Source organism: Caloenas nicobarica, chromosome 22 (assembly GCF_036013445.1).
Source record: "Caloenas nicobarica isolate bCalNic1 chromosome 22, bCalNic1.hap1, whole genome shotgun sequence".
NCBI classification, from domain to species: domain Eukaryota; kingdom Metazoa; phylum Chordata; class Aves; order Columbiformes; family Columbidae; genus Caloenas; species Caloenas nicobarica.
This window is the reverse complement of record NC_088266.1, coordinates 5,141,553-5,165,464: the sequence shown is the minus strand read 5'-3', so window position 1 is coordinate 5,165,464 and position 23,912 is coordinate 5,141,553. Positions and strand designations below refer to the sequence as shown.

General features: G+C 53.1%; 1 protein-coding gene across 1 annotated transcript; it reads right to left on the bottom strand.

Annotated features, from left to right (window-relative positions):
* Positions 1–904: 904 nt before the first annotated feature.
* PLEKHN1 (pleckstrin homology domain containing N1) lies at positions 905–22,656 on the bottom strand. The gene is made up of 15 exons (XM_065650231.1): positions 22,402–22,656; positions 20,691–20,790; positions 16,197–16,343; positions 15,754–15,834; positions 14,317–14,404; positions 11,011–11,135; positions 10,086–10,235; positions 9,650–9,730; positions 6,866–6,935; positions 6,588–6,742; positions 5,999–6,184; positions 4,932–5,186; positions 3,337–3,540; positions 3,053–3,101; positions 905–2,807 (listed from the first exon to the last, which is right to left on the bottom strand). The coding sequence occupies exons 1-15, from the start codon at positions 22,479–22,481 to the stop codon at positions 2,614–2,616; spliced, it is 1,965 nt and encodes a 654-aa protein (XP_065506303.1). The 5' UTR covers positions 22,482–22,656; the 3' UTR covers positions 905–2,613.
* Between the last annotated feature and the right edge of the window lie 1,256 nt (positions 22,657–23,912).

Sequence of the window (23,912 nt, the reverse complement as noted above, 5' to 3'; positions counted from 1 at the left end):
CCCGAAATGCTCCGTTCCGTGCCGGGCAGCAGCTGGAAGGAGCTGCGCTCTGCCCCACAAGCCCTGCAGGAGCAAGGCAATAGCTCAAACAGACGCACAGACACAGAGATGGCGCTCAGGACCTGAAATAAGAGCCAAACAGACCGCGGCAGCTGCGCACAAAGGCGCGCTGGAGGCGTGAGAAACGAGCAGCCTGTGCGCTCAAAGGGCAGCATTCGCAAGGGTGACAAATTTAGCCCAGATGTAGTTGGAAAGGAAAGTTGCCACTCTGGGATGAGGACTAAAATGGCTTTAGGTGTGTCACGTCTCTGCAGCACTTCGAAAGCGGGATCTCGTGCCTTGCTACTGGTGGCCCCGCGCACGCGTGTGTCACTGGCACCGGTCAACGTGATGGCACGCCGCAGCTCGGGAGGGCTGCTCGATGGGGACAGGCACACCGGGCTTCACATCTACCTCTCTGGTTATTTGCTCTCCTGAGCAGCTCTGGCTGCAGCGCAATCACCTGTCACCTCTCCAAGTGTTCGCACCTTGGCACGGACATTCCCAGTATGGCACAGGCATTCCCAGCTGCACAATACAAGGAGACATTTGGAGTTGCCGACTGATTTTCCAAGACCCCCAGAACACAGGGCTGAAGCAAAAAGTCTGATTAAGCTTTGGCATTAACCCTCTAGCCAGGTCTCATTGTCTGATAAACCCAGGGGAGACTTTGCTTTAGGATTAGGTATTTACAAGTGCCCGACCTGAGCAAGAGACAGTCAGCACTCTGGAAATCCTCCTGGACCCAGGGACCCAAAAATCCTCAAGGGAGGAAAGGCTGTGAAAAGGACAGCAGCGACGGATGAAAATTCACCCCCATTAAACCAGATGATGGCAAAGAAAGAGAGAAGAAAAGAATTCCTGAAGAATGTGTATTGCAATTGTCCAGTCTCACAGAAATCCACCAAGGAACTCTTACAGCAGTAGAGCTTTTTCCTTTTGATACATCGCAGATATCACTGTTGAAACCAAATTAAAAAGATTATGGTGACAGTATTGAAAGTCAATGTGTTCACAGGAGCCTCCCAGCATACTGTATACTTCTGATGTTCCCTAACGCAATTTTGTTCTGAATAAATAGATCCTTTTGGGGTTCAGTTATTAGATACAAATCTTCCCAGAATGAAAGTAAACCTGAAACAAAACAATAACAGCGAGAAGACCCAAACCCACACACACAGAGGAACGTGCAGACAGCTGCCCATTCTACAGTACTGAACGTCATCCACAGCTAGAAAATTAAATAGATCTTCAGCTCAGTCACATTTACACATTAAATACATATAACCCACTCAAACTGTGCATGTAAACTTTGTTGTATGCCTTCTGAAAAAAAAAATACGTAAGTACAATGTAATACATAGATATTCAAGTACAAAGAGCTCCCAGATTGTTATGTTTGCACCAGTGAAGGAACCAAAATAGAGATTTCGTTAATATGTTTGGTTTGCAGCCTCTTTAGGGAACAAAGGTTAAGAATTTGGAGCCTCAGGTAAAAACATCTGGATTTGCTGCTGACCTTATATGTGCTAAAGGATCTGGCCTAAGAGGCTGGCAAACGATAGCACCAAGACTCTGTCCCCTGTTGTTTGTGCCCTGGTCTTGCTGCTGCTCCGGAGGGGGGAAGAAAAAATTCGCAGCCCACACCAGCATTGCTCAGATCACTGGGCTTTAATGGCTGTGCTGGAGTTTGGCTTGGAGTCAATTTTCTTCCTTCCCTCCCTGCCCAGATGTTCCCAGCAGCATCTAGCGCGAGGTCAGTGACGTGGGAGGAAAGGACGCGGTGCCGCAAGAGGCACCTAGAGCATCCTTTCCGGGGAAGACCTTGGTAAACACAAGGCACTTGGTGTATTTGCTGGCAGCACATTTCTTGATTCCACCTGCCAAGGCGTCACCACCACGGTTTGGAGGCAGCACTGGCAGGACAGAATTTTTTGCATCAAATGGAAAGAATGTCCCATTCTGCCCAGATCTGGATTTTTTCTCCATCCCTGTCAGATAACTCTGATCTTGCAGGATGACAATCCTATGAGCACAGCTATTGCTAACAACCTCGTGTACCACGATGGGGCATGTCTCATACACTTTTGCAGGCTTCAAAGCTCAAGGAAGGAAGATTTGGCTTAACAACTATGCTCAGGGATCAGTAGATCCTCCAAGTGACCAGCCTGAGGGCTCTGGTTAAAACGACCAAACTAACCCAGCCCTCTTCTTTGGCTTTTGCTGCTCCATCTGAACACCCAGTCCCTTTTATCCGCGGGAGCCTGACCAGCTTTTTGTTCTTTTATTTTCTGGGGGGCGATGCTGTTCCCCGGCCAGGGCTCCCCGAGCTGGGGCAGCTGCACCCACGCTGCTCCCCGGGTCTGCAGAGGCTGTTGGTTTTGTACTTTGAGCCCATCCTCAGATTTAGGGGAGAAGTTTGAACTCTGGGCCTGCCAGGACATGAGAACCAGCCTTTCACAGAGCAGGACCCTTCCCTTTGCTTTGTGTGCCCCAGGCTCCTCTCCCTGATGGGAAACCCAGCAAGAAAAGAGCCCGGAGGGCTTTTTTGTGCTTGGCCATAGAGGTTTTCCCTCAGACCTCATAAAACTGCTGGCTGGGCGCTGGGGAGGGGTGCAGGGTGCCCGGCTCCTTCTCCTCGGCTTCCCACAGGTTGTCGTAGCTGAAGTCGCTCTGGAAGCTCTGGAGCTCGGCGTAGTCGTGGTAGGCGGCAGAGTCGCGGTGCAGGCAGCCGCCCTCCGGCAGGTCGTAATTGCTGACATTCCCATCTGCAGAATCATAGAAACATGGAATAATTTTGGTTGGAAGAGACCCTCAAGATCATCAAGATCTTGGCTTATGGAGACAGACACCAGTGAGGTGGGGTGGGCTGCAGCTCCCAAGCAGCCTCCCAAGCTTATATACCATGATGGGGCATGTCTCAGACATCTTTGAAGACTTCAAAGCTCAACGAAGGAAGTTTTGGCTTAACAACTGTTCTCAGTTGTCTGAGAGTCAGTCCCAAGTGTCTCACCTGGTGGCTGCAATGAAGGGCCCAGATGTTCCTCTCGCAGAGAAGAGACCTGAAAAGAAAGAGGGGCACTGATGAGGGTGACTTAGTACTGGAGTCCTGGGATACTGCACACCAGGAATCAGCCCTCTCTTGGGTCCCCCATCCCTGCTCCCCAAGATGCACCCGTCACAGAGCAACGGGCTCAGAGCCCTGCAGTGACCTGGAGAACAGCAAGCTGGGGCCCCTGCACCCCTGCGCGTTCCCCTGCAGCCTGCACAGTGTTAGGGCTGCATTTACAAACCCACCTCTTCAAGATAAGCATCAGCAGGAGGCCACAGCGGGAGGCGGCAGGCGGTGCCGGGGATGCCGTAGCTGGGAGCCGCGGTCACCTCTGTGCGGTGACCGCCGGGCAGGGGCTGGCAGTTCCACTGCTGCAGGGAGAGATGCGGGAGGACCGGGAGGGCTCCGTTCACCTGTGCTGGACCCGTCTGTCCGTGACACTGCAGGAACTTAACCAGAACAAAACTCCACTTTTGACACCACCTACGGAGAGTTGGGGAGCACTGACTGGCTGCTCCCCCCACCTGTAAGCCAGCCCTGCTATCAATGGACTTAGGCAAAACAAGGTTTTCTGCCTGCCTTGCAAATTTTACTACATTCCAATCCTGGAGGCCTTAGATGGGAATGGAAGAACAGCTGCAGGTCCCTCACAGTGACCCAGAGGTAATGAAGCTGGCCAGATGTCAAAGTATCAGGATAAAACCTCCTGACAGCTCACGGAATGCGTAAGGACAGACAGAAGCCTGGAAGAACCTTCCGAGGGGGGAGAAGACTTCAGCAGTTTGGGGGATGCCACCCACAAACTCAGTCTTTTCCCAAGGGAGGCACAAAACCAGAAATGTAGCCTTTAACAGGCACTCAGTTATCACAGCTGGAAGTGGTCTCTGTGCCTGACTCATCTCTAGTTTCTGTAGACTGGATCACATCTCAGTCTCTGCCGTTGTTTTGCAGTTTCTGGCTCTACATGGGGTTGTCGTGATGCTGGCATCCAGCGATAAGACAGGGGAAACCTGTTCCACTCTGACTCTGTCCTGGCTTGAAAACCCAGAGAACTATGTCATGCCCTGCCCCTCCCCGAAATGCAGGTCTGGAGTTTCCCCATCCGAAGACAGGAGGAAAAGAAATGGCCCGGGGCAGGATTTCTGGAGCCAAAAGGCTGAGTCAGGGCTGTAACCAGCAGCAAAGGTACGTCTTCCAGGAGGCTGGAGCCGGCCGCACTGGGAGCACTGGGGGAGCTGGGCATATAGGGATCAGCGTACAAGGGGGAGCGGGGCATGGCCGGCTTCTCCAGGGAGCTGGAAGCTGCCGAGGGCTGACTTCCCACCAGGCTCCATCTGTTCAGCTAAAAGGCGGAATTAAAACAGGAACGTGACATGCTGTTCTCTGCTTGGAATCCATCCCTGGGAGGGACCGGAGTGGGGAATCTCCCTGCAACTCGAGTACCAAATGCTGCTCAGCTGCGAGGGATGGCGGGGCTGACTCTGTGCTAACGAGGGGATTTTCCTGGGTGTAAGACAGGCGCACACTCATTGAGGCTGAGGGGAGGGATATGTGGCATTGCACACCAAACCAGTGATGGACACATGCTGGAAAGCCCTCAGAAGAAGAGGCTGTGTCCTCTCGAGTAATAACACTCCTGCTTGCAGAGCACTGGTGCTCATGTTGCCCCAGGAATTCATGCCCAGCATCTCCAGGCTCCACAAGACATTGCTCCGTTTTCCATGTTTAACCTCACTTTCCGTGGGCCATTTTCAAGTGGAAATGGGTAAGAAAAATGCAAACTGTGCACCAGTTCCCCTGCTGTTCAACGTGCAGCCCCACCGCGTCCCGGCCCGCTTACGTTGCTCAGGGGTGCTGGAGGAGCTGCGGGGTGATGCTGCGAGCTGTGCGGGGAGTACGGCTCGTTGTACACGGCGGACAGGAGCTCCCGGTTGGGGTTTTCAGGAATGAGGCTGCAGACGGTCCTCTCCGTGTCCTGGCTGGGCAGCTGCTGGCCACAAGGCCCACATTTGCCCTTGGACTTTCTGGAACTGCCTCCCCTCCGCAGGTCCTGCCCGGGCAGCCCCGTGCTTGGGCAGTTGGCGTGTGCCAGGCACTGAAACGAGAAGACAGACCCCAGAGTTGGCTCTTTGCAGAATCACCTGCAGCCAACGCAAGGCATTGCCCTGCCAGGGCTGCTGCTGCGGGCATCGCGATGCGCTCCTGCATCCGCACAGCCCTGAGGCCGGGACCGTGCCCCGTGTGTTCCCTCCTTCCCGCATCCTAGCAGGGCCTGTTGTGATAGGACAAGGGGTGATGGTTTTAGACTAAAAGAGAGTAGATTCAGACTAGATATAAGGAAGAAATTGTTGGCCCTGAGGGTGGTGAGAGCCTGGCCCAGGCTGCCCAGAGAGGTGGTGGCTGAACCATCCCTGGAGACATCCCAGGCCAGGCTGGACGGGGCTCTGAGCAACCCGAGCTGGTGCAGATGTCCCTGCTCATGGCAGGGGGGGCACTGGGGGAGCTGGGAAGGTCCCTTCCAACCCAAACTATTCTATGATTCTATGATTTTCTGATCCCTGGACATACAAATTCTGCACAGGTCAGAGCAAAGGCTTGCCCAGTCCATCACCTCCACTCACCTGCCAGCTTTTTCTTGGGATTTTCTGACCTTTGAACAGTCCCGTTTGCCCTTTTGCAATCTGTACCAACAATCTTTATGCAGAATGGAGTGTTGGGATGGGACTCCTCAGCAAACTTTTCCCATATCAGCAATTACAAAGCTGAGCTGGGACAAATAAAGGCTCCAGGCATGGATTTGCTACACCACATAGCAAACACTGACCACCCGAGCACCAGGACAGACCGCTCTGCTCAAAGGCAGTGTCTGTCCCCACATGTCCCAGGCTTTTAGGGGGGTTCACTTACATGGAGAGGCTGGGAATAGAGGGGTTCTTCGAGCACCCTGCTGTCAGGCATCAGCACGAAGGACTGTCCGTCTGGGAGAGAGCCGCTGTGCTGGGACAGGTGCGTCAAGGTGGCCACTCTCCCTCCCGATGCCCAGGAGTTTGTGCGGCCATCAGAACTGAGCGACCCTCTCCCGCTGCCGCCAAACTAGACAGGGGAGAAGAACAGCACACAGGGTGTATTGTATTAAATTCCTTTAAAAACACGGCCCTGGTCATAGGCTGCGATAGCATTGTGCAGTGGGGCATTGGCATAAGGTCATTATCAGTGTTTTGCAAGGGCATGGTTTAGTGATAAATTCAGCCTAACGGTTAGACTCAATTATTTTGAGGGTCCCTCCCAACCAAAATGATTCTTTGATTCTATATAATGTGATATAGGGCTTCAAAGTAATTTGCAAGGATCAGCAACTTCATGACAGCCTTCGGGCAAGGGACCTGAAGCAAAGTCTGCTGTGTCACAAGAGTCCTCGCACGTGGTCGGAGATAGGACAGATGGGAGCCCTGGGAGGCATTGACTGACTGCCATGCAAACCCACAACATCTGTTACCTGCGCAGGGTGTGGGAGCTTTGATCCTGAGAAACTCTCTGATCCAGAGAGGGAGGAGTCGGCGTTTCGAAACTGGGCTGTTTTGAGACAGTAGAGCCACTCCTGGTAATCATCGTAGCTGCGGCAGATTACCCGGATCGAATTGATCAGTCGGCCTGTCAAAACATCACTGGGTGTTACCGGGTTTGATCGACGGGCCAGAAACCCCTGGGAACCCCCTTGCTCCATCCCTCCCCACATTTTTTTGGGGTCTGGAGACCCTGACGCCGCACACGCACCTTCTATTAAAAAGGAGGTTTTCTCATTCTCTTCAAAAAGCACTTGGATGGCATTGAGTGGCAGCTCGCCCTGCCGAGAGAGAAGCAGGCTTAGGATGGCGCGGCTGAGCACTCCTTCCCTTCTCATTCTGTTTTCAATAGTTTAACGTCTGACTTCTCCAGAAAAATTCACAAACATGGTCCTGAACAACGTTTGATTTGCTGGATTGGCACTTGCAGCCTTGCAAACAGGAATGCCCACAATCCATCCCCTGCAAAGCCTTACAAAGACCGGGCTGAGCCCTGTAAATGCCAGCGGGTGCACCACGAGCTCTCGTGCGATCCAGCACAGCTGTGAATGCCACTCCTGTGATGCTGTGGGCACGGAGCACTGGTGACAATGCCCTTGGGAGCAGCTCCTGGCAAGGAATGGCAAACACAGGGTCTGGGGAGAGCCCAGGAAATGAAGTTCCCACTTCACACCACTCTCCTTCATGCCCGGCAGCGGAGGAAGCTCATAAAGCAGGAGTAAAAAACCCTGTTGTTGAGCTGAAGGTCCTCTCAAAAGGTGTAATTGTTTAGGATTCATAGAATGGTTTTTGTTGGAAGAGACCCTCACGACCAACGTGCCTAAGTTTATGGGCTGCAAAATAATGTGTCCAGCAGGAACCCCTCATCGTGTCCTCACTGCAAGGCTGTCCCAGCTGCACAGGCTCTGGGGACTGGCTGATGTGACAGCTTTGTCCCCAGGGCAGCGCGGAGCCGAGGCGGGTGCCGGTGGTTTGTGCTGGCCGGCCGCCTCTCTGCAACAGCCCGTGGGCACACACAGGCTTCTGCGGTTATTTCTGGCTGCATGGGAAGCAATTTATGGGCTGAGCAATACAGGCAGGCTGGCCTCGGGAGGGAAAAGCTCATGCAAACACTCCGTGACTCAGTTTCCCCGGCCGCTGTAAGAAATGGACTGCGATGTGCTTCCCACAGGCACCAAGCGCTCCATCCTCCCTAATGCAACATCTCCCTGTCCATGGGAGGAGGCTGAAACACCCGGGGACAGAGTCCCAGCCAGGGAAGGGCAGCAGCATCCCGCAAATAACATGCACGTTGCTGCAGAGAGCCCCTCCAGCCTTCCCGGGGCACGGCATCAACCTGCTCCCCCCAGCAGTCCCCCCTTTGCTGATTTACGCCTCCCCCAGGGTTTTTTCCCACCAGGGCTGATTTGGGTGAGCCCCGTCCCCGCAGGCTCAGCCCCTGCCTTCCCCTTCCCCATCCCACACACACGCTTGGCAGCGGCAGCTCCTGCGGTTTGTACGAAACCAAAGAACAAAAGGGCCGGGCTATTCCCTTCGCACACAAATTGTAGGGCTCGGCGTCTGCTCACGGGGAAAGGAAGTTAATTTGCAGAAGCCCTGGGAGAAGGCGCCTGTGCCCTGACATGCCTGCGGAAAATCAGGTTCCCAGCGGGGTGTCACAGGCTGGTGAATCACCCCCTGCCCGCACAGAGATCTGCCATCACCCCAGCGAGCGAGACGCCCGCGGAACCGACGCTCACGCACCGTGGAAAGGGAACATTGCACGGCCAGGGCAGAGAAATCTGCTCGAAGGTTTCAAAATCCGAGAGCCCAGCCCAAGGCCCCCCTTACGTGGCGCGCCATTCCCAGGAGCTGCAAACAACACGTTCCCAAAAACAAGCTTTGTTTGAGGTGTGTCACACAGGCTGCTGGAAAACACCCTCCGCTGCGGCAGCGGGGACCGGAGAGAGCTCTCACCGGCACGAGTCCCTCCTCGCCACGGCGGGTTCAGCCAGGGAGATGCTCTGTGCGGGTCTTCCCTTCAATTAAAAGCAGCCTGCATGGCTCGGGGCCTGATGTGGACACGGTGAAATCATGTGAAGAAGGACCCCAGTGAATTCACACTGAATTTCACCAGCCCTCCGTCTCTGCAGGGTTCCCTTGTCCTTGGCTCCTCTCTCAGTGATGAAGAAGGATGCTGCTCCTCCATGGGCAGGTTCAGCGACAGTTCAGCGCTCTTTTTTTTGGCTCATTTGCTCTAGCACAGGAAAAACGGGGCCAGAAAGCACAAGGCTGTTTAATAGCCATTGCGATGATGTCTAAAATGGATGTTGGCAATCAAGTTTAAGGGCGATGCGAATGCTCATCTGTGCTGAGGCTCCCAGGAAAGCAAAACCCCACCAGTGGACCAGAGAAGCTCTTCTCAGATCCCCTGGGGCACCGAGGGCTCCAGGTCCTTGCTGGTCCTTCTGCTGCGGTGCCCAGACATTGCTCAGAGCCTTCGCTACAGCGAATACAAAGCACCAGCAGCGGCTTCTCCTCTCTCCCCACCAGCCAACTAACGAACTAACCAGCCTTTCCACCAGCATCAGATGTGCTGCCTGGCTGCTCCCTGCTTGCAAACGGTCCCACAGAGCAAGGGCTGGGAAGAAAACCCGCCACGGGGGCACTCTCAGGGCTGTTCCAGCTCAAGCAAGCGAGCCGGGGTCCCTGCCAACACAACCACACAGAAACACGCCAGCATCCCTCCTCCCAGAGACGCAGATTCCTTGGCAGCCAGCTCCTTTCCCCCTCCGGCTTTTGTAGGAGGGCAAGGTGTTTCTCATGGGAAGATAACTTGCAACATCCCTCTTGCCTGCTCACCTGCCAGCTGGCAACGGAGCAGCGCGGAGGGAAAGCCCTTGCCAACACGGGGAGCGCAAGGGAACCCAGGTGGAGGGGAGCAACAAGCCAAAGAAGGGCTCAAATAGCCGCTGTGGGTGAGAGCGAGCAGGAAGGTGCTCCAAAATGAACTCACCTTAAAACAGAGGCTGTTGCGCTCTTCGGATACTATCACCAGCGTGGACGGGTAAAGCACCAAGAGTCGGTCGTGCTGCTCCTTGGAAAGTAAAGGGGAAGAGGGTTCCCTGTGAACAGCCAGACAGGGTTCAGACCTGGAGAGCCCTTTGCTTTGTCTCTCTGGCAGCAGCCTCGGGTGAGGGCTCTGCAAACAGCCCAGCCGCCTCCCTGCAACCCGCTCCGCAGAGATTCCTGCCAGCCCCATCCTGCAAATGCTTATACTGTCCTCAAGCCGGGCCACAGAAGCAGCAAAACACCCAGTAAAAAACCTTTTTCCATTTACTAGAATGTGGGTAAAAGGATCTTTCAGGGTCAGTGGCAGCAGGCAGGCAGGAATCTGCGCTAGTCGCTCCATCCATGCTGATGGGAGGTTGCTCCCCAGAGATGTGTCCTACCTGGAAAGGCAGGTGCTGCAGCTTCACTTTGGAAACACAGAGGACATCGCCCAGGGATTCCCGCTGGGTTCCTCTCCACTCCTGGACAGGCATGTTCTGCACGGACCACCGCAGCTCCTCCTTCCCCACGGAGCTCTGACTCCAGTCATTCTAGGGACAGGAGCACAACTGAGGAGCAGGGCAGACATGTCCTCCCCAAAGAGTTTAGCTTGCACGTGGCCCATTTCAGGACACTTTTCAAGTGTGGCAGAAGTAGGAAAGAGTAAATAGATCTGTGCAGGAGCCAGTTTTCCAGCTGGGACTGAATAATCATACTTGGTACCTAGTGCCATCTGTATATTGCCTTTCAAAGGGGAATACCTCTGTTTTACAGGTGGGGAGGAGACAGGCAAGCTCCAAAATGAGAAGCCATGTGCGCACACAGAGGCAGCAGAAATGCAGCAAGCTGCTGTCAGGTCTCAGCAGCACAGAGCACCTTTGGGGTTGACATTCAGACCAAAATCCCACATTCGCTCTGGCGCGGGGTGCACAGACCTGAGCCCCTAAGGACGCCTGAACACAAATACAAGGTTTCTCCACAGGCAGAGGAGTTCCAAAGCAAGAACGTGCCTGTCAAGTGTGGGCAACTAGCACGTTTATCTATGGTGATTTTGGGGGTGCTGGAATAACTGAAGGAACCTGGGCCAGAGCCCCTGTCCCTTCCAGCCCTCTGCTCAAGGTCTCCAGCCCGGGAGGTACACGGAGCCCTATGGGGCACTCAGGATTCTGCAAGAAGAAGGTGTTAGGTGTGGTGAGAACAGCTGAGAGATTATCCCTCCCACTGAAGGATACAGGAGCAGGGCAGCATCCACCCAACCCACCCAGCTCGGTTCAGCCCTGAGCCCGCAGCATGGGAAACGGCTGCGCAGCATCTCCAGAGACTAACCTGAGCGAGGAAGGGCAAGCCAAGGCTTCCTCCGTTGAGCTGGATCTGTTTCTCCAGATGATAAAGCCACTGCTTCAGCTCTGACTCAGTAGGGCAGAACACGATAAGGGGATTCAGCAGAGGACCTGGGGACGAGAGACACGAGATGAGCAGAGCAGATAAGGGCACCGATTGCAGCACCAGCAAGTAGTCAGCTGGCCAGGGCTGTTCTGCTCGGCACATCACGCCACGGGCTGTCTGTGAGTGTGTTGACACCGTGTTCCAGTCCTTCCTGCCACCACCGTGAGCACGTTGTGTCACATCGGGCTGCTGGGGACCTCCCCGCACCTTCTCATCACCTGCTCCTGCAGCCACATCTAACACTGACCACCAGGCACCTTTCAGTCCAAAACCAGGCCAAGGATAAAAATCAAAGACAGTACAAAAGTCAAGCTAGAGATCAACACATAGATTTCAGCTTTAAAAGTCCCCGACAGTTTGTGAAAAGCATCTTTGCAGGCAGACACTGTCACAATGTGCTGCTGCAGACAGCCTGACTCAATGCAAAAGTTTCGTGCTAATTCTTAGTTTCACTTTGGCACTCAATATGTAGAACATTGGTAGCTTTCTGACACTTATTTACTCTTTCACCCAATATAATCTATGCCAGACAAGCTGAAGCTGCTCTCAGGCATACTTTTGAAGGCAGGACTATATCTTGTTGATTTAGTGTTTCCAGCTATCATTTGCTTAGTAGCATGAGCAAAAAAGTCTCACACACCCTCTGCTACTCACTACAGGCATAACCTAGTGACATTAATAATCATTTCTGGCAGGTTGCAGAAGGTATGCTGTGATTAATAATTAACCAGCGATCTCATATTAAACCATATTTGCTGCATGCTCAGTAAGATCTGGCTCTGCGGGACTTAGAAGTATTCAGATAAGCAAGTGCACTGGATAAGAATGATATTTTGCCCTTCCGTGGAGCCTTTCATCCCATAATTCCTGCATTTTTTATGGCAGGCAGTTAATTAAGACTTTGAAACACTTCTGTCAGGAAATGCACTAATACAGGCAAAGCAGAGGTGGGGAAACTGAGGCAGAGACTCTGAGTGACTTTCCCTGAGTCACTCCATTCAGACTCCTTGCAGTAATTATTAACAGGTGTCAAGCATTACTGGGCATCCAGGTGTCCATGTACCATGGTGGCTCTGGAGCTCTCCTGTCTCCTATTGCCTCAGTTTCCCTGTATTTGCAATGGAGATGGAGAAGGCTCTGGGGACACCTCAGAGCAGCCTCCAGTACCCAAAGGGGACCTACAAGAAAGCTGGAAAGGGATGTTTTGCAAAGCTACATAGTGACAGGACAAGGGGTAATGGCTTTAAACTGACAGAGGGAAGATTTAGATCGGATATAAGGAAGAAATTATTCCCCATGAGGGTGGTGAGGCACCGGAACAAGCTGCCCAGAGAAGATGGGGATGCTCCATCCTCGGAGACATTCAAGACCAGGTTGGACAAGGCTTTGAGCAACCTGGTCTGGCGGAAGGTGCCCTTGGCAGGAACTGGATGATCTTTAAGGTCCCTTCCAACCCAAACCATCCTATGATTCTATGAGAATCTAGAATTGTTAGGAGGGTATAGAGGTGCTAACGTTATCTGGATACTCCAGCAGCTCTGACACTTGTCTGGGCACCCAGGCCCTCACACAAACAGCAGGAATCTTGCTGGTGGGGCATGACCCCGCGCACGGCACCGCTCGCTCTGTCGCCCCCGCTCAGTCCAGCCTTGCAGATGTATCCTTAGGGCTGTTCACCTCGCCACATCTAAACGGGGCCCCGAAGGAAGAGAAAATGAGAAGAGAAACTCCTGCCTAAGCCTGAGACATGCCTGGAGCTCGTGCAAGGAGCTGCTGAGGAGCAAAGCCCAAAAAGCTGCTGCTAATTCCGCTGCTGCCATTTCCCTCGGCCCCAAGGGCACGTTTGCAGCAGGGCCATGACACAGCCGTGCTGAGCAACCTGTGCCAGCCCTCGTGCTCTTTTCTTCTGCCCTGTCCTTCCTCTTTCCTTGCGAACGCTTCCAGAGGAACACTGGAAGCAAGAAAGCCCCTTCCTGGAGCTGCAGCAGTTTATTCCCCTCCCCAAATCTCTAAGAAGCTGCAACATTTGCAGGTGAGGCAGAGGTAACTCATGGTGCTCAACAACTTCATCACCGTCAGAGTCTATGCAAAAGATGGGCCACAAAGCCAAGGTCATGGCCAGACACCGGCTGCTTCTCCATGCCTGTGCAGCAAGGGACAGGTCTGCACACTGTTGGGCTTCATCCTTGTGATCCACCTCCACACTTCCATCATCTTCTAATGCACCGAACTGCCCTAGAAAGTGCGGTTCATGGGGAACTACTGACACCACGGGATTTCACAAGAGAACGGAGGCGTCTCGTGTGTCAGAGTCATGAGAAAACAGACTTCCACCCCTACCCTGTGTGTGGCCATGGACAAGGCTCTTATCCCCTCCATGCCTTGATTTTTACCCCCTTTTGCAGAAAAATAGAACAGCTCTGCTGATCCCTCAGCAATCCTAAATATCGATACCTCCCCGGTTTCTTCGTGTCCTGATTATAGAGCACTCTCTGTCGGAAAGGCTTTGGTTTGTTCTTTCCCTAAGCAGGACACAAACCCAACCAAGCTCGAGGCAATTTTCCACCCAGCCACACTCCTGTGTGTTTTAATACAAGCAGAACAAGTCCATTCACCCCAGCACAGACACCCTCTCTAACAGAAGACACCAGAGCACATAGACAGTGGGCCTAGGACACAAATGGGCTGTCTTGGCTCTGTATCTGGGTTATTTGCTTACTTCTGTATAATTCATGCTTTAACTACTAGACTTTGGGGCTTGCAGCTGCTGTAATTCAGCAACAACTAAGCCCAAAGAAGCTTCCTGCTGAGCTGCAGATGGGTTGTTATCTCAGGAAAACTTTCATAAAACAAGATCACTCCGAGGAAAGTTTTTAAAGCTTGTGGAGGCAAGAGTGCTGGTGAGGGAAGAGTTGGTGAAGTGACATTGGGTCCTGAGTACCAACCAGCTGGAGCAACAGAGCATCCTCATCCTGTCCCTTCCCTGCCCGCAGCCCTGGGCATCACCATCCAGGTATTTAAGAGCAGGGAAGTCTGGCAGGGAAGGATGCAAACAAATGCTGGAAGGAAAAGCTTCAGCTCTCTGCAACCTCTTTCCGCAATGTGGGACCAGTCAGAGCGGGACAAAGGGCAGAGACAGTCGTGACTCATGCACCCGATGTTCAAAGCAAACGAAGAGGCACCAACCTGCAATGCGGAAAGCATGATCCTCCTGCCCAGCACTCTTCCCATTCTCAATTTCACACACATTCAGCTCTTTCAATGGCAGCAGTCCCTGCATAAGAAGAACACACCATTATTTTGGGGGACAGCTTCTGCAATTAATGCCCCTTTGCTATAGGAGACTGGAAGTCCAGACTCGGCATGACCGGGCTCCTGTGGCTCACAATATTAGACTGCAAAAGGTTGCTCTGAGGGGAAATATTTTGGATTTCCATCCAGCACACTCCTCAGAGCAAGCAGGTTCAGCAGCTCCCTGGGCTCATGGGGCCAGAACTGCAGTAATCAGCTGCCATGCTGGCAAGAAGGCTCTCTTTGTATTCCAAGTATTTCAGTTTTAAGAGAAACCTCAGCAAAACAATGCTGCTTTAACACAAGAAAGCCAGAGGATGGGAATAACCATAAAGCAAAAGTGAGCTGTCTGGTTTGTGTACTCCAGTTTTCAGAGTCCCACTGTAATGCAGCTCAGGAGCAGATGACAAATCTGTGCTCCCTGGCTTAGGCTTTATAAACAAGAGCTGTAAAAGTTGCTAATTGCTGTAATGTCTAGGGGCCAGTACTGGCATTTTAATTCCTTTTTAATTCCTCTAGAATTAATAATCTAAGGAGCTGTTTATAAAGTAGATGAGGGATTTTGTAATATAGTGTGTATTCTGACATCTTTTTCCAGTTGAAGGCTGGCTTGCTGGGTGACTTGAGAGATTGTATTGGCATATTGCATTAACCTCAAGTCACCTAGAAGACAATAAATCATTTCTAAAAGGTACATATTTCATGAGCATCTACAAAACAGCCATGCTCAGTTCTCGTTACTCATGTGGAAGGAGAGCAACATTCAGGGCTCCCTGTTTGTTCAGTTGTGATTTTTTTTTGGTCTGCATGTGCAAAACTGCGAATTGTTTGTAATTCACCAGCATCATCAAGTTAAAAGATTGGTAAATGCTTTGCCAGGATAGCTCCCCAAGGCTGCCCTTGGGTTTTTCTTTCCACTCTCTCCCATGTGTGTCTCTCTACGCTGCAGATGAAGAACCCCACCTTGGTTCAGAAGCCAGGGCCAAGTCCACCATTGGCACCAAGGCCAGTGGGATTTTGAGCTATAGGAACTCTGAAATTGCCAAGACACAGCTCTCTGGGCTTGGTGCTCTGCACAAAGATAAGTCCAGGTAGCTTAAACACCTCCCATCCCTGGTCCTGCCTGCCAGCCCTGCACAAACCCCTATCCTGCATCTATGGGGTCCAGCTCTCCTCCCCCAGGAGCTTGGCATCCAAGGGAAGGGACTTGCTGAGATCACCTAGGGCAGGCCAGTGGCAGCCTTGTCCCATCCCACCCACCCAGTGCTCCCAGTTTGGCCGTACTGCCCAACTCCCCAGCGCTTGCCCCCGCGCGTCCATGAGATGCTCTACCTGGTAGGTGAGTCCATTGGAGCCCACAGACTGGAAGTACAGGTAAGACTGGAACAGCTCCAGGAAGCAGTCGTTCACCTCCTGCAGAAAAGACACGTTTTGGGGTTTATCTCAGGTCACCTACCTCCTCCCAGCTTCCCTCTGCATCTCAGACTGATCCGTGCACAGAAAAGCCAGAGGTCGCTTATCCAAGGGCCACCACCGCATTGCTGCTGGTGGATCTGCTGCCAGCCCAGCAGATGAGCACAGAAACGCAGCCCCCGTTGGGATGGGAGCCAGTGGGCACCAGCTGGTACACACACAGCAGAAGCCCCTGGGCCGTGCAGGAGCCCGAGGAAGTCTCCGTGCGTCATATTTCCCAGAATTACATTTTACTTCCCAGTCCCACAAGGTCACTCTGCGCCTGGGAAGAGAAACACCCACAAACAGGTGCCGCAGCTTACCTGGCAGTGCTGAAACTTAAACTTGACCTTGGAGTAATAAATAATTTTCCCCAGATTCCTGACAACCATTTTCCTTCGTCCCTTCTTGAACAGGCTGGGGAACCTCTGGTCCAAGTTTTCCTTCTGGTTTTCCTGGGTCTGAATATTCTGTACCAAGGATTCAGGAAAAACAAATCAGAGCCGGTGGGAGGTGAGGACCTGATGGCTGGAAGAGACATTCCCAGAACATCTTTCTAGAAGGGTTTCCTTGGAAAAGCGCCCTGGGCAGGTGCCCAAGCTGGGCTGTTTGTTGCTGGGTCTCCATGCCAGCATGGAGCTGGGGTCTGGTTACCACTGGGAGGCTGTGCTCCCTGGGCAGGGGAGATACTGACCTCAAATGACGTATTCTGGGCTGGGAAAGAGGGGCTACAGAAGCACATCCTACAGCTGGGGTCTCCTAAACCCACAGCCGACCTCCTGCCGTCCTAATAAAATTCACCAGGACACGGAGAGATCAAAGCTGAGCAAACACATCTTGTCTTCCACCGGGGTTGGTGGAAAGGTTTTATTTGCTCTAGTTCCACCTGGGCTCCTCAGCTCTCCCATTTGCTCAGATCCCTGGGTTTCTCTAGGTGGAGTCTGTTGTTTCAGGTGCCCGGACAATTTTGAGACAGAGTCCCACAGCCATAAAAGCAGTTGCAAGGCACCGAGTCCCGAAGCTGCTCATTGTCACGGCAAAAAGCAGAGGGGAGGCAGGAAGCACTGTGGGAGAGCAAGGGATGACGTGAGAGACAGATAGCACTCCGTCTTGTTGATAGTTCCCTTATTTCCTGCATTCTGGTGATAGAGAAAATCTTCCTTCTGTGCAATGGCACAAATCCCACATCCCTACGGCATCCTGGGGCTGCTGCTACACTGTCTGGATGCTGCATAAATCCCAGGAGCGGGGCTGCCGGGGCTCCGCGGGGATGGAGTGACAGCCCGTCACCCGGCACAGCCAGGGGCTGCCAGCAGCCAGCCTGGCCCCCGTGTCCCCTCCCAGTGCCAAAGGGACAGCTGCCTCAGCCCCATGACGAATGACGAGCCGGCAGAGCCAACCAGATCTGTCTTGCTGGGGCCTCCGTGACTCACAGCTCCGGCATTTAGCAGCGCCTGTTACAATAGGACAAGGGTGATGGTTTTAAACTAAAGGAGGGGAGATTTGGGCCAGACATGAGGAAGAAATTTTTGGCCCTGAGGGTGGTGAGAGCCTGGCCCAGGTTGGCCAGAGAGGTGGTGGCTGAACCATCCCTGGAGACATCCCCGGCCAGGCTGGACGGGGCTCTGAGCAACCCGAGCTGGTGCAGATGTCCCTGCCCATGGCAGGGGGGGCACTGGGGGAGCTGGGGAGGGCCCTTCAACCCAAAATATTCTATAATGATTCTATAAGATTTACCCCTCTCCTAACCATACCAGGGACATCGGCAACACCCAGACCAGACTGGTGAACCAGAAACCTAATGCTGTTAGGACCCTTTCACCCGCAAAGCTTGGGGTTCCTTCTGCACGGAATTTAAAAAACATTTGAGGACACAAGCTAAACCCCTCTCTGCTGAAATTCTCCCTCCAGCTTTTCCAGCCGGCTCCGGGCAGCACCCATGAACATGCACCCATGTCCTCTCCTGGAGGTGGGAACCTGCTGGCTGCCAATTAATGGTCTCACTGAGAAGCAATTAAGCGTAGGACAAGATTACATTTGCCTGACAAGCCGCTGTCAGAACAAAGAGCAACTGATCACCTGACAGCTGTGGCAGCAAAAGCAAAACACTGCTTGGATAAGGGCAGCGACCGGAAGGGAGGAGAGAATAAAGTAATGAAATTACAGACACAGCGATAAGCAGCAACGCTGGCTACCGGCTGCCTGGGTGATGCTGCTGCCTGGAACATGAAGCAAAAACAATCTGGGAACTGGGAATCCAGCAATAGTTTTGGCAAAAAGTTCAGCCTGCCCACCAGCTTGCACAGGGAACCTCCCGGGGTCGGGAGGGAAAGGGAGAGCTTCTACTGCCACTGTTCATGTGGCGAAAACTGGATTAAATGGAGTACCTCCCTCTCCTGAACAAGCATCTAGCAACCCCAGTTCATGAGGGTTTGCAGCAAGACTGAGAAGACAGCAGCATTTAATGGCTAAGCATGGGGACACCTCCAAAACCGGGGACAAAACAAGATCGCATCAGCAGCACTGGGAACCCCATGACGTCCTGTGAGAGTCGGGGACCAGAGCTGTCACAGCCTCCTCCACGAGCATCCCTTATCTCTGGTGCCCATGCAACCCCAAAACCATGGGGATGCCTCACTGTGCAGCCAAAATGAAAGGGAACCAGCATTTCTCACTCCTCTGAGATCCGCCCCAGTCTGCTGTTCACTCCCCGGCTGGGTTGTGCTGGTGTAAACACTCTCCTCCTCCAGCCCCATCCTGATCAGCACCGGCCCCGTTAGCTCAGCTCTCCCGCTGGCTTTGAGGCCGTGCAGATCATCGGAAACCTGGTTTCTTTCAAGATTTGGCAAAGCAGCGGGTCTCTAGCAGTGCAAGTGCCCTGACATGTTCTCTCTCTCTATCCTCATCATACAGGTAGAGCAAGTTTAATAATTAACCTGCCTCGGCCCCTGCAGACCCCAGTGACTCCCAGCTGAATCACTAAGCCTGGCAGCAGGAAGAGCTCAGCCTTGCAAGGCTGGTGCCCTGGGGCTCCGAAAGCTTCTGTTTAATGATAAAAGGAGCAAGTGAGAAGCACCGCTCTTCTGGCACATCCTTCCCCCTCGCTTTTGCTCGGGCTTCACAGGAGCCCTAACTGGAAGTGTGGGAAACAGGGCAGGAGGTGGGAACCAAAGGCGCTGGCTTTGTGTGCCAGCTGCCTGTGGCAGGGTCCGGAGGGGGACGCGTTTTCAGGGATGTCACTTGCCCCGGTCCCAAACTGCCTGCCATGGCCAGCGGTTTGACAACCTCATCTCCTCTGAGATTGCATCGGAAGAGCCCTGGACAGACAGCTCCTCTCTAACCTGTCCCTGCAGCACCCGCTCACCTCCTGCTCTCGGAGATGTTTCTCCTGAAAAGACGAGACTGGGAAAGGGACTAAGCCCAGGCTTTCTCCAGGCCACACAAGAGGCTTGTGGCTAAACAGAGAGTTTGAGCCCATCTGCCCCAGGCGAGGGCAACATCTAAACAACCGCTCCACCCTCCTTCCTTCCCTGAAGAGATCCCACACTCTCTTGTGATCCCGAGTGAATAATCTCTAGGTAACCTTTGTTCTGTCAACTTGCAGGATTTGGTTTTTTAGGGTCTGCTAATGCCACAGCTCTCCCCGCTTCCCCAGGAGAAGTGTCCAGGATCCCTCTGAGTCCTGGACCGGTCAAGTGCTGCCCAACCCTTCTGGATGGCAGCTGAGTCCCGCAGGGAACCATGCCCACGCCAAATGCCCATCACCCTCCTTCAAAAATAACAGGCAGGACTGTGGAACAGTCCCAGTTCTGCTGTGCTCCTCACCTGTCCAGTTCAGGACACGTTCCCCAAGAGAGAGGATGGCACTCTCATGAAAAAAGCGAAGGTCCTTTGGGCTGGAAAGGGCCAACCTGGGAACAGCTGAATGGAAAGGGACGGCAAGGTCCCTGACAGCGGGGAGCAAAAGTTCGAACTTCTGCAGCAACCCAAAGTGCATTAGTGGGGCTGCTCAGAACTGGGTCTTGCAACACACCAAGCACCTCATCACCAAGGGAATACAAATAACCAGCAGCTTGAAACCTGAGAGATAACATCCTGCTGCTGACCCTCTCTGAAATTACCTCTGTCTAGCTGTTAGTCTCTGCCTCAGTTTCCCCTTTCCCCATACCCACATCGCCTATTTGCTATTCAGTGAGGGCAATACATGCATGGTATAGCCCAACGGGCCCGAAAGCTCGGTCCACATCCCCAAAAGGATCGAGCAAACATGCCGGGGTTCATCGTTTCACCTCTGCTTTCCCTGAGCAATTCTGGGAAATGGGCCATATGGCCACAAGGCTGGTACGTGCCTGGGACAGACCTGCCCTTCCTGATTACCTTCCCAGGGCTTATTGCTAATACGCTGCCTGCTCTGTCTCATTCCAGCGTGGGAATGAATCACCCTACCTTTGAATGCTCGCTCTAATTTTCCCTTCCTTCGCAGGCTGCCCAGAAACAAAAGAACTAAGAGCAAAGGGGTGTGTGTGATATTCCCACCACGCTGCCAACTTTGCTCTCAGCGCTACCTTCCCACCCCATCGCAGGTTTCGGTTGGTGGCAGGTCCCCTTGACACCCGCATGGGGACACTGGAGCTGCTAATTCTGCTGCTGTGAAGGGCACGGGGCTCATCCCTTCCTGGGCTGCAGATGTGACCTTCATCCCCTTGAGACAGACCTGCTGCTACCCCCTGATCCAGACCCATCGTGCCGTCCTTGGGGTGGGTGGGAACAATCTCGGGGAGCAGCGGGGAGCAGGGGTTGGATGAGTTTGTACTTGCCTTGCCTGGAATATACTGCAGGATTTTGTCTGTGGTCGTATCTCTCTCCTGCCCTCCTTCTATACCAAAAAAGCTGGGCAGTTTTTTCTTGCCATTTTGTCTACAGAGGGAAGAAAAAAAACCAAAACACATATACCAACACAGATTTAGGCTGAGGCATAGTGAATTCTGCCCAGAAATAAGGAAGCTAGAGAGCTAAGTAAGCCATTTGTCACGGGCTTTCTAATCATCCTAGCCCAGCAAAAGGCTGATAAACAGCCTGGGAAAAGTGTAATGGGGTTTGTGCTGCACTTGTTGGTGTTTCTTTGCTTTTTTACATGTCTTTGCATAACCAAACAGTCAACTAGGCTCATCTGTGCCTCCAAATCAGTGGAGGGACGGGATGTTCCATTGAAAAATACAAAGACCAAATCCAGTCCTGATGACTATTCCAAAGCCCCTGGAGTGGAGGTACATGCGTACACATACACCAACACGTATTCACAAACAGGTTTTATTTCTATCTTTGTGGTTTTCCTCTGTCTTTCCTTCCACTCCCAGCAAGGCCCCCAGCTCCCCCTTGCACGCACACCATTAATGACCGGTTACTGGGACTGCTTTGTTGGGACTTCCCAGCAGTTGCTCTCTCTTTCAACCAGATTGCAGCACTCAGTTCTGCAGAAACCAGGCTTATCTCCACGGAGAGCTGCGAGTGTGGGAAGCCGGGAGTCAGCGGGGACGAAAGGTGCTCTGAGGCTCAGCCACTCCATCCAATCTCAGCCCTCCAGGGTCCAAATTCCCCAACCCATCCCCTCTCTTTTACCCTACAGCAGCTCCACAGACTCCTACAGGTTTGCTCCCAATTTACGGCAGCACACAAGACCACGGGGACAGTTTCAGCATCTCCCCTTGATTAGAAACCCCTCAGCCTTGCAGAGTTTATGTTTTGTCTCACGTATCTTGAACCCAATGTAGCTGGGACCCAACAGAGCTCCTTTCCAGCCCCGAGTGCTCAGGATGGGGAGGGATCTGCTTCGTGTGTGTTTAGGTATGGGCAGCAGCACTGGCTGTGCTGATGGGAACACGGGCAGGGGAAAGGCAGCTCTGCACTCCCCGGCAGGCTCTATTTTGGGACAGCCATCCATCACTGTGGTACCCGAACGCTGCCCAGCACCAAGTCCCCAGAGGGGACCCCTTCAGGGTTACAAATGCAGATCAAATCACATGGGCAGAGTGGTGGGATTTGGGGCTTTCTCTCTAAACTAAGAGGAGTGTGAATGTTGGGTTTGTTGGTTGGTTTGTTTGTTTTTTCACAATACCACACTGCCACTCTAGGCGCCGTGAATAGAAAAAATTGCAAGGGAAAACAAGGAGCGTCAGGCATTCTGCACCTTGCCCTGCCTGGCCCATAGAGGGAAGTTTTAATTTTCCAAACCAAAACGAAATAAATTGCATTTCTCCCTGGGGGCAAGCGTCCCTGGGATATTCCACCAGCAGAGCCCTGGGATTGTTTCCCAGGCACTTGTGGCGATATGATCGTGTTTGGCACTGCCCAGCACCCCACGAAACCACGTAAAACCCCAATTCTGCTGAGCAGGTAAATAACTGCTGGGGTTCCCGAGCGGATTCAGCTGCCAGCCCAGTCCTGCACGGTGCATCACGGGGGGAGACGTCCGTAGGGAAGCCAGCACCACTGGAAAAGCAGTCCCAAGTAAAAAACAAGTGTACTTACTCTTTCTTCAGCGAAGGCTTCCTTCGGAAAGAGCCTCTGAACCCGCCAGGTGCCTGGGGAACACAAGTTATGTTCCCCATGCCGGCAGCGACTGGAAGCGCCCGAGAGCAGCGGGGAGGTTTATGTCTGTGTCGGTGTGTCTTGTCGGTGTGTCTTGTCGGTGTGTCCCAGGCAGACGCTCCCCTTCCGCCCGCCGTGACTCGTGTGGGTGTGGGCGGCGCGGGGGGGGGTTCGGCCCCGCTCCGCAAACCCGCCCCGCAAACCTTCCTCGCAAACCCGCCCCGCAAACCTTCCTCGCAAACCCGCCCCGCAAACCTGCCCCGCAAACCCGCCCCGCGAACCCGCCCCGCAAACCTTCCTCGCAAACCCGCCCCGCAAACCCGCCCCGCGAACCCGCCCCGCAAACCTTCCCCGCAAACCCGCCCCGCAAACCTTCCTCGCAAACCCGCCCCGCAAACCCGCCCCGCAAACCCGCCCCGCAAACCTTCCTCGCAAACCCGCCCCGCAAACCCGTCCCGCTCGGGCTGGGAGGGGCGAACCAGGTGAGCAGCACCGGGAGAGGGCAGGAGGGCAGGCAGGGCATCCCCCGGGCGGGCAGCACAACCCCGGCACCCCCAGCATCCCCCTGGACAGGCAGGGGGGCTCCCCACCCAGAGGGGTCCCTGCCGCTGCCCCCCGAAAGCCGCTCTCTTTGCCCCATCCCATCTCTTCTCACTAAAAGTGTTCCAAGCTCTGGGGGTGTCTCCATTAACAAAACGGTGCCCTCGAGGTGGGCGAATCCGCTCTTAGACCTCGTTTTTTCCTGTAAAGGGGAATGAACCATGGAATTAAAAACCCCAGTGGTGCTTAGACGCAGGGAGTGACCACGGCATGGTAGTATTTCTTACCAGCAGCAAGGACCAAGCTGGAGCCCATAATAAATGAAAATAAAATAAAAACCTCATTGCGACCTTTCCGTACTGGAAAGGGGCTGAGAAGATGGGGACAGAATTTTCTTGCGACAGGAGCCTTGTCATTCCATGGTACTGCAGGCAGGTGTTAAAAAGCAAACACAAAACTTAGTTTCTCTGGATTGGAAGGTCCAGTGAATTCATAGCCAGGAGTTTTACGAGACTTGAACAACAAAGGTCTTGGAGTGTTGCTGTTCATTTACAGTAAGTTTTGCAGGACCATGGAATTTGCAGAAAAATCACATCAGTTAATGGGGATATCAATATTTCAATGAGTAAAGAAGACTATCCCAGTAATCATGGGTTTGTCATTTGACACTGATTCCTAGGAAAATGATATAACAGCTGTTAGGGAGTTTGATTCACATTAAGAATTAAAGGAGGAGAATGTAATTAATACAAATCAACTTGGGGTTATGGAAATTAGATCTTGTCAAACTAATTGAACTGCTACCACATTTGGAAAAAAAAAATCAGATTTAGTTAATATAAATAATAGTCCTGATCTAAGAAATTACTACAAGTCCGTGATGTGACACATCTGCGCAACTTTCTAGTAAG

Bases quoted from the DNA above. Each gene is read 5' to 3' on its own strand.
- PLEKHN1 (XM_065650231.1), bottom strand. From the start codon at position 22,481: ATGGGGAACATAACTTGTGTTCCCCAGGCACCTGGCGGGTTCAGAGGC. The intron at 6,936-9,649 runs GTGAGTTCATTT...CTCTCTCGGCAG, and splicing joins GCAACAGCCTCTGTTTTAAG to GGCGAGCTGCCACTCAATGC. The intron at 6,185-6,587 runs GTAACAGATGTT...TCCCCTGTCTAG, and splicing joins AGCTCCCACACCCTGCGCAG to TTTGGCGGCAGCGGGAGAGG.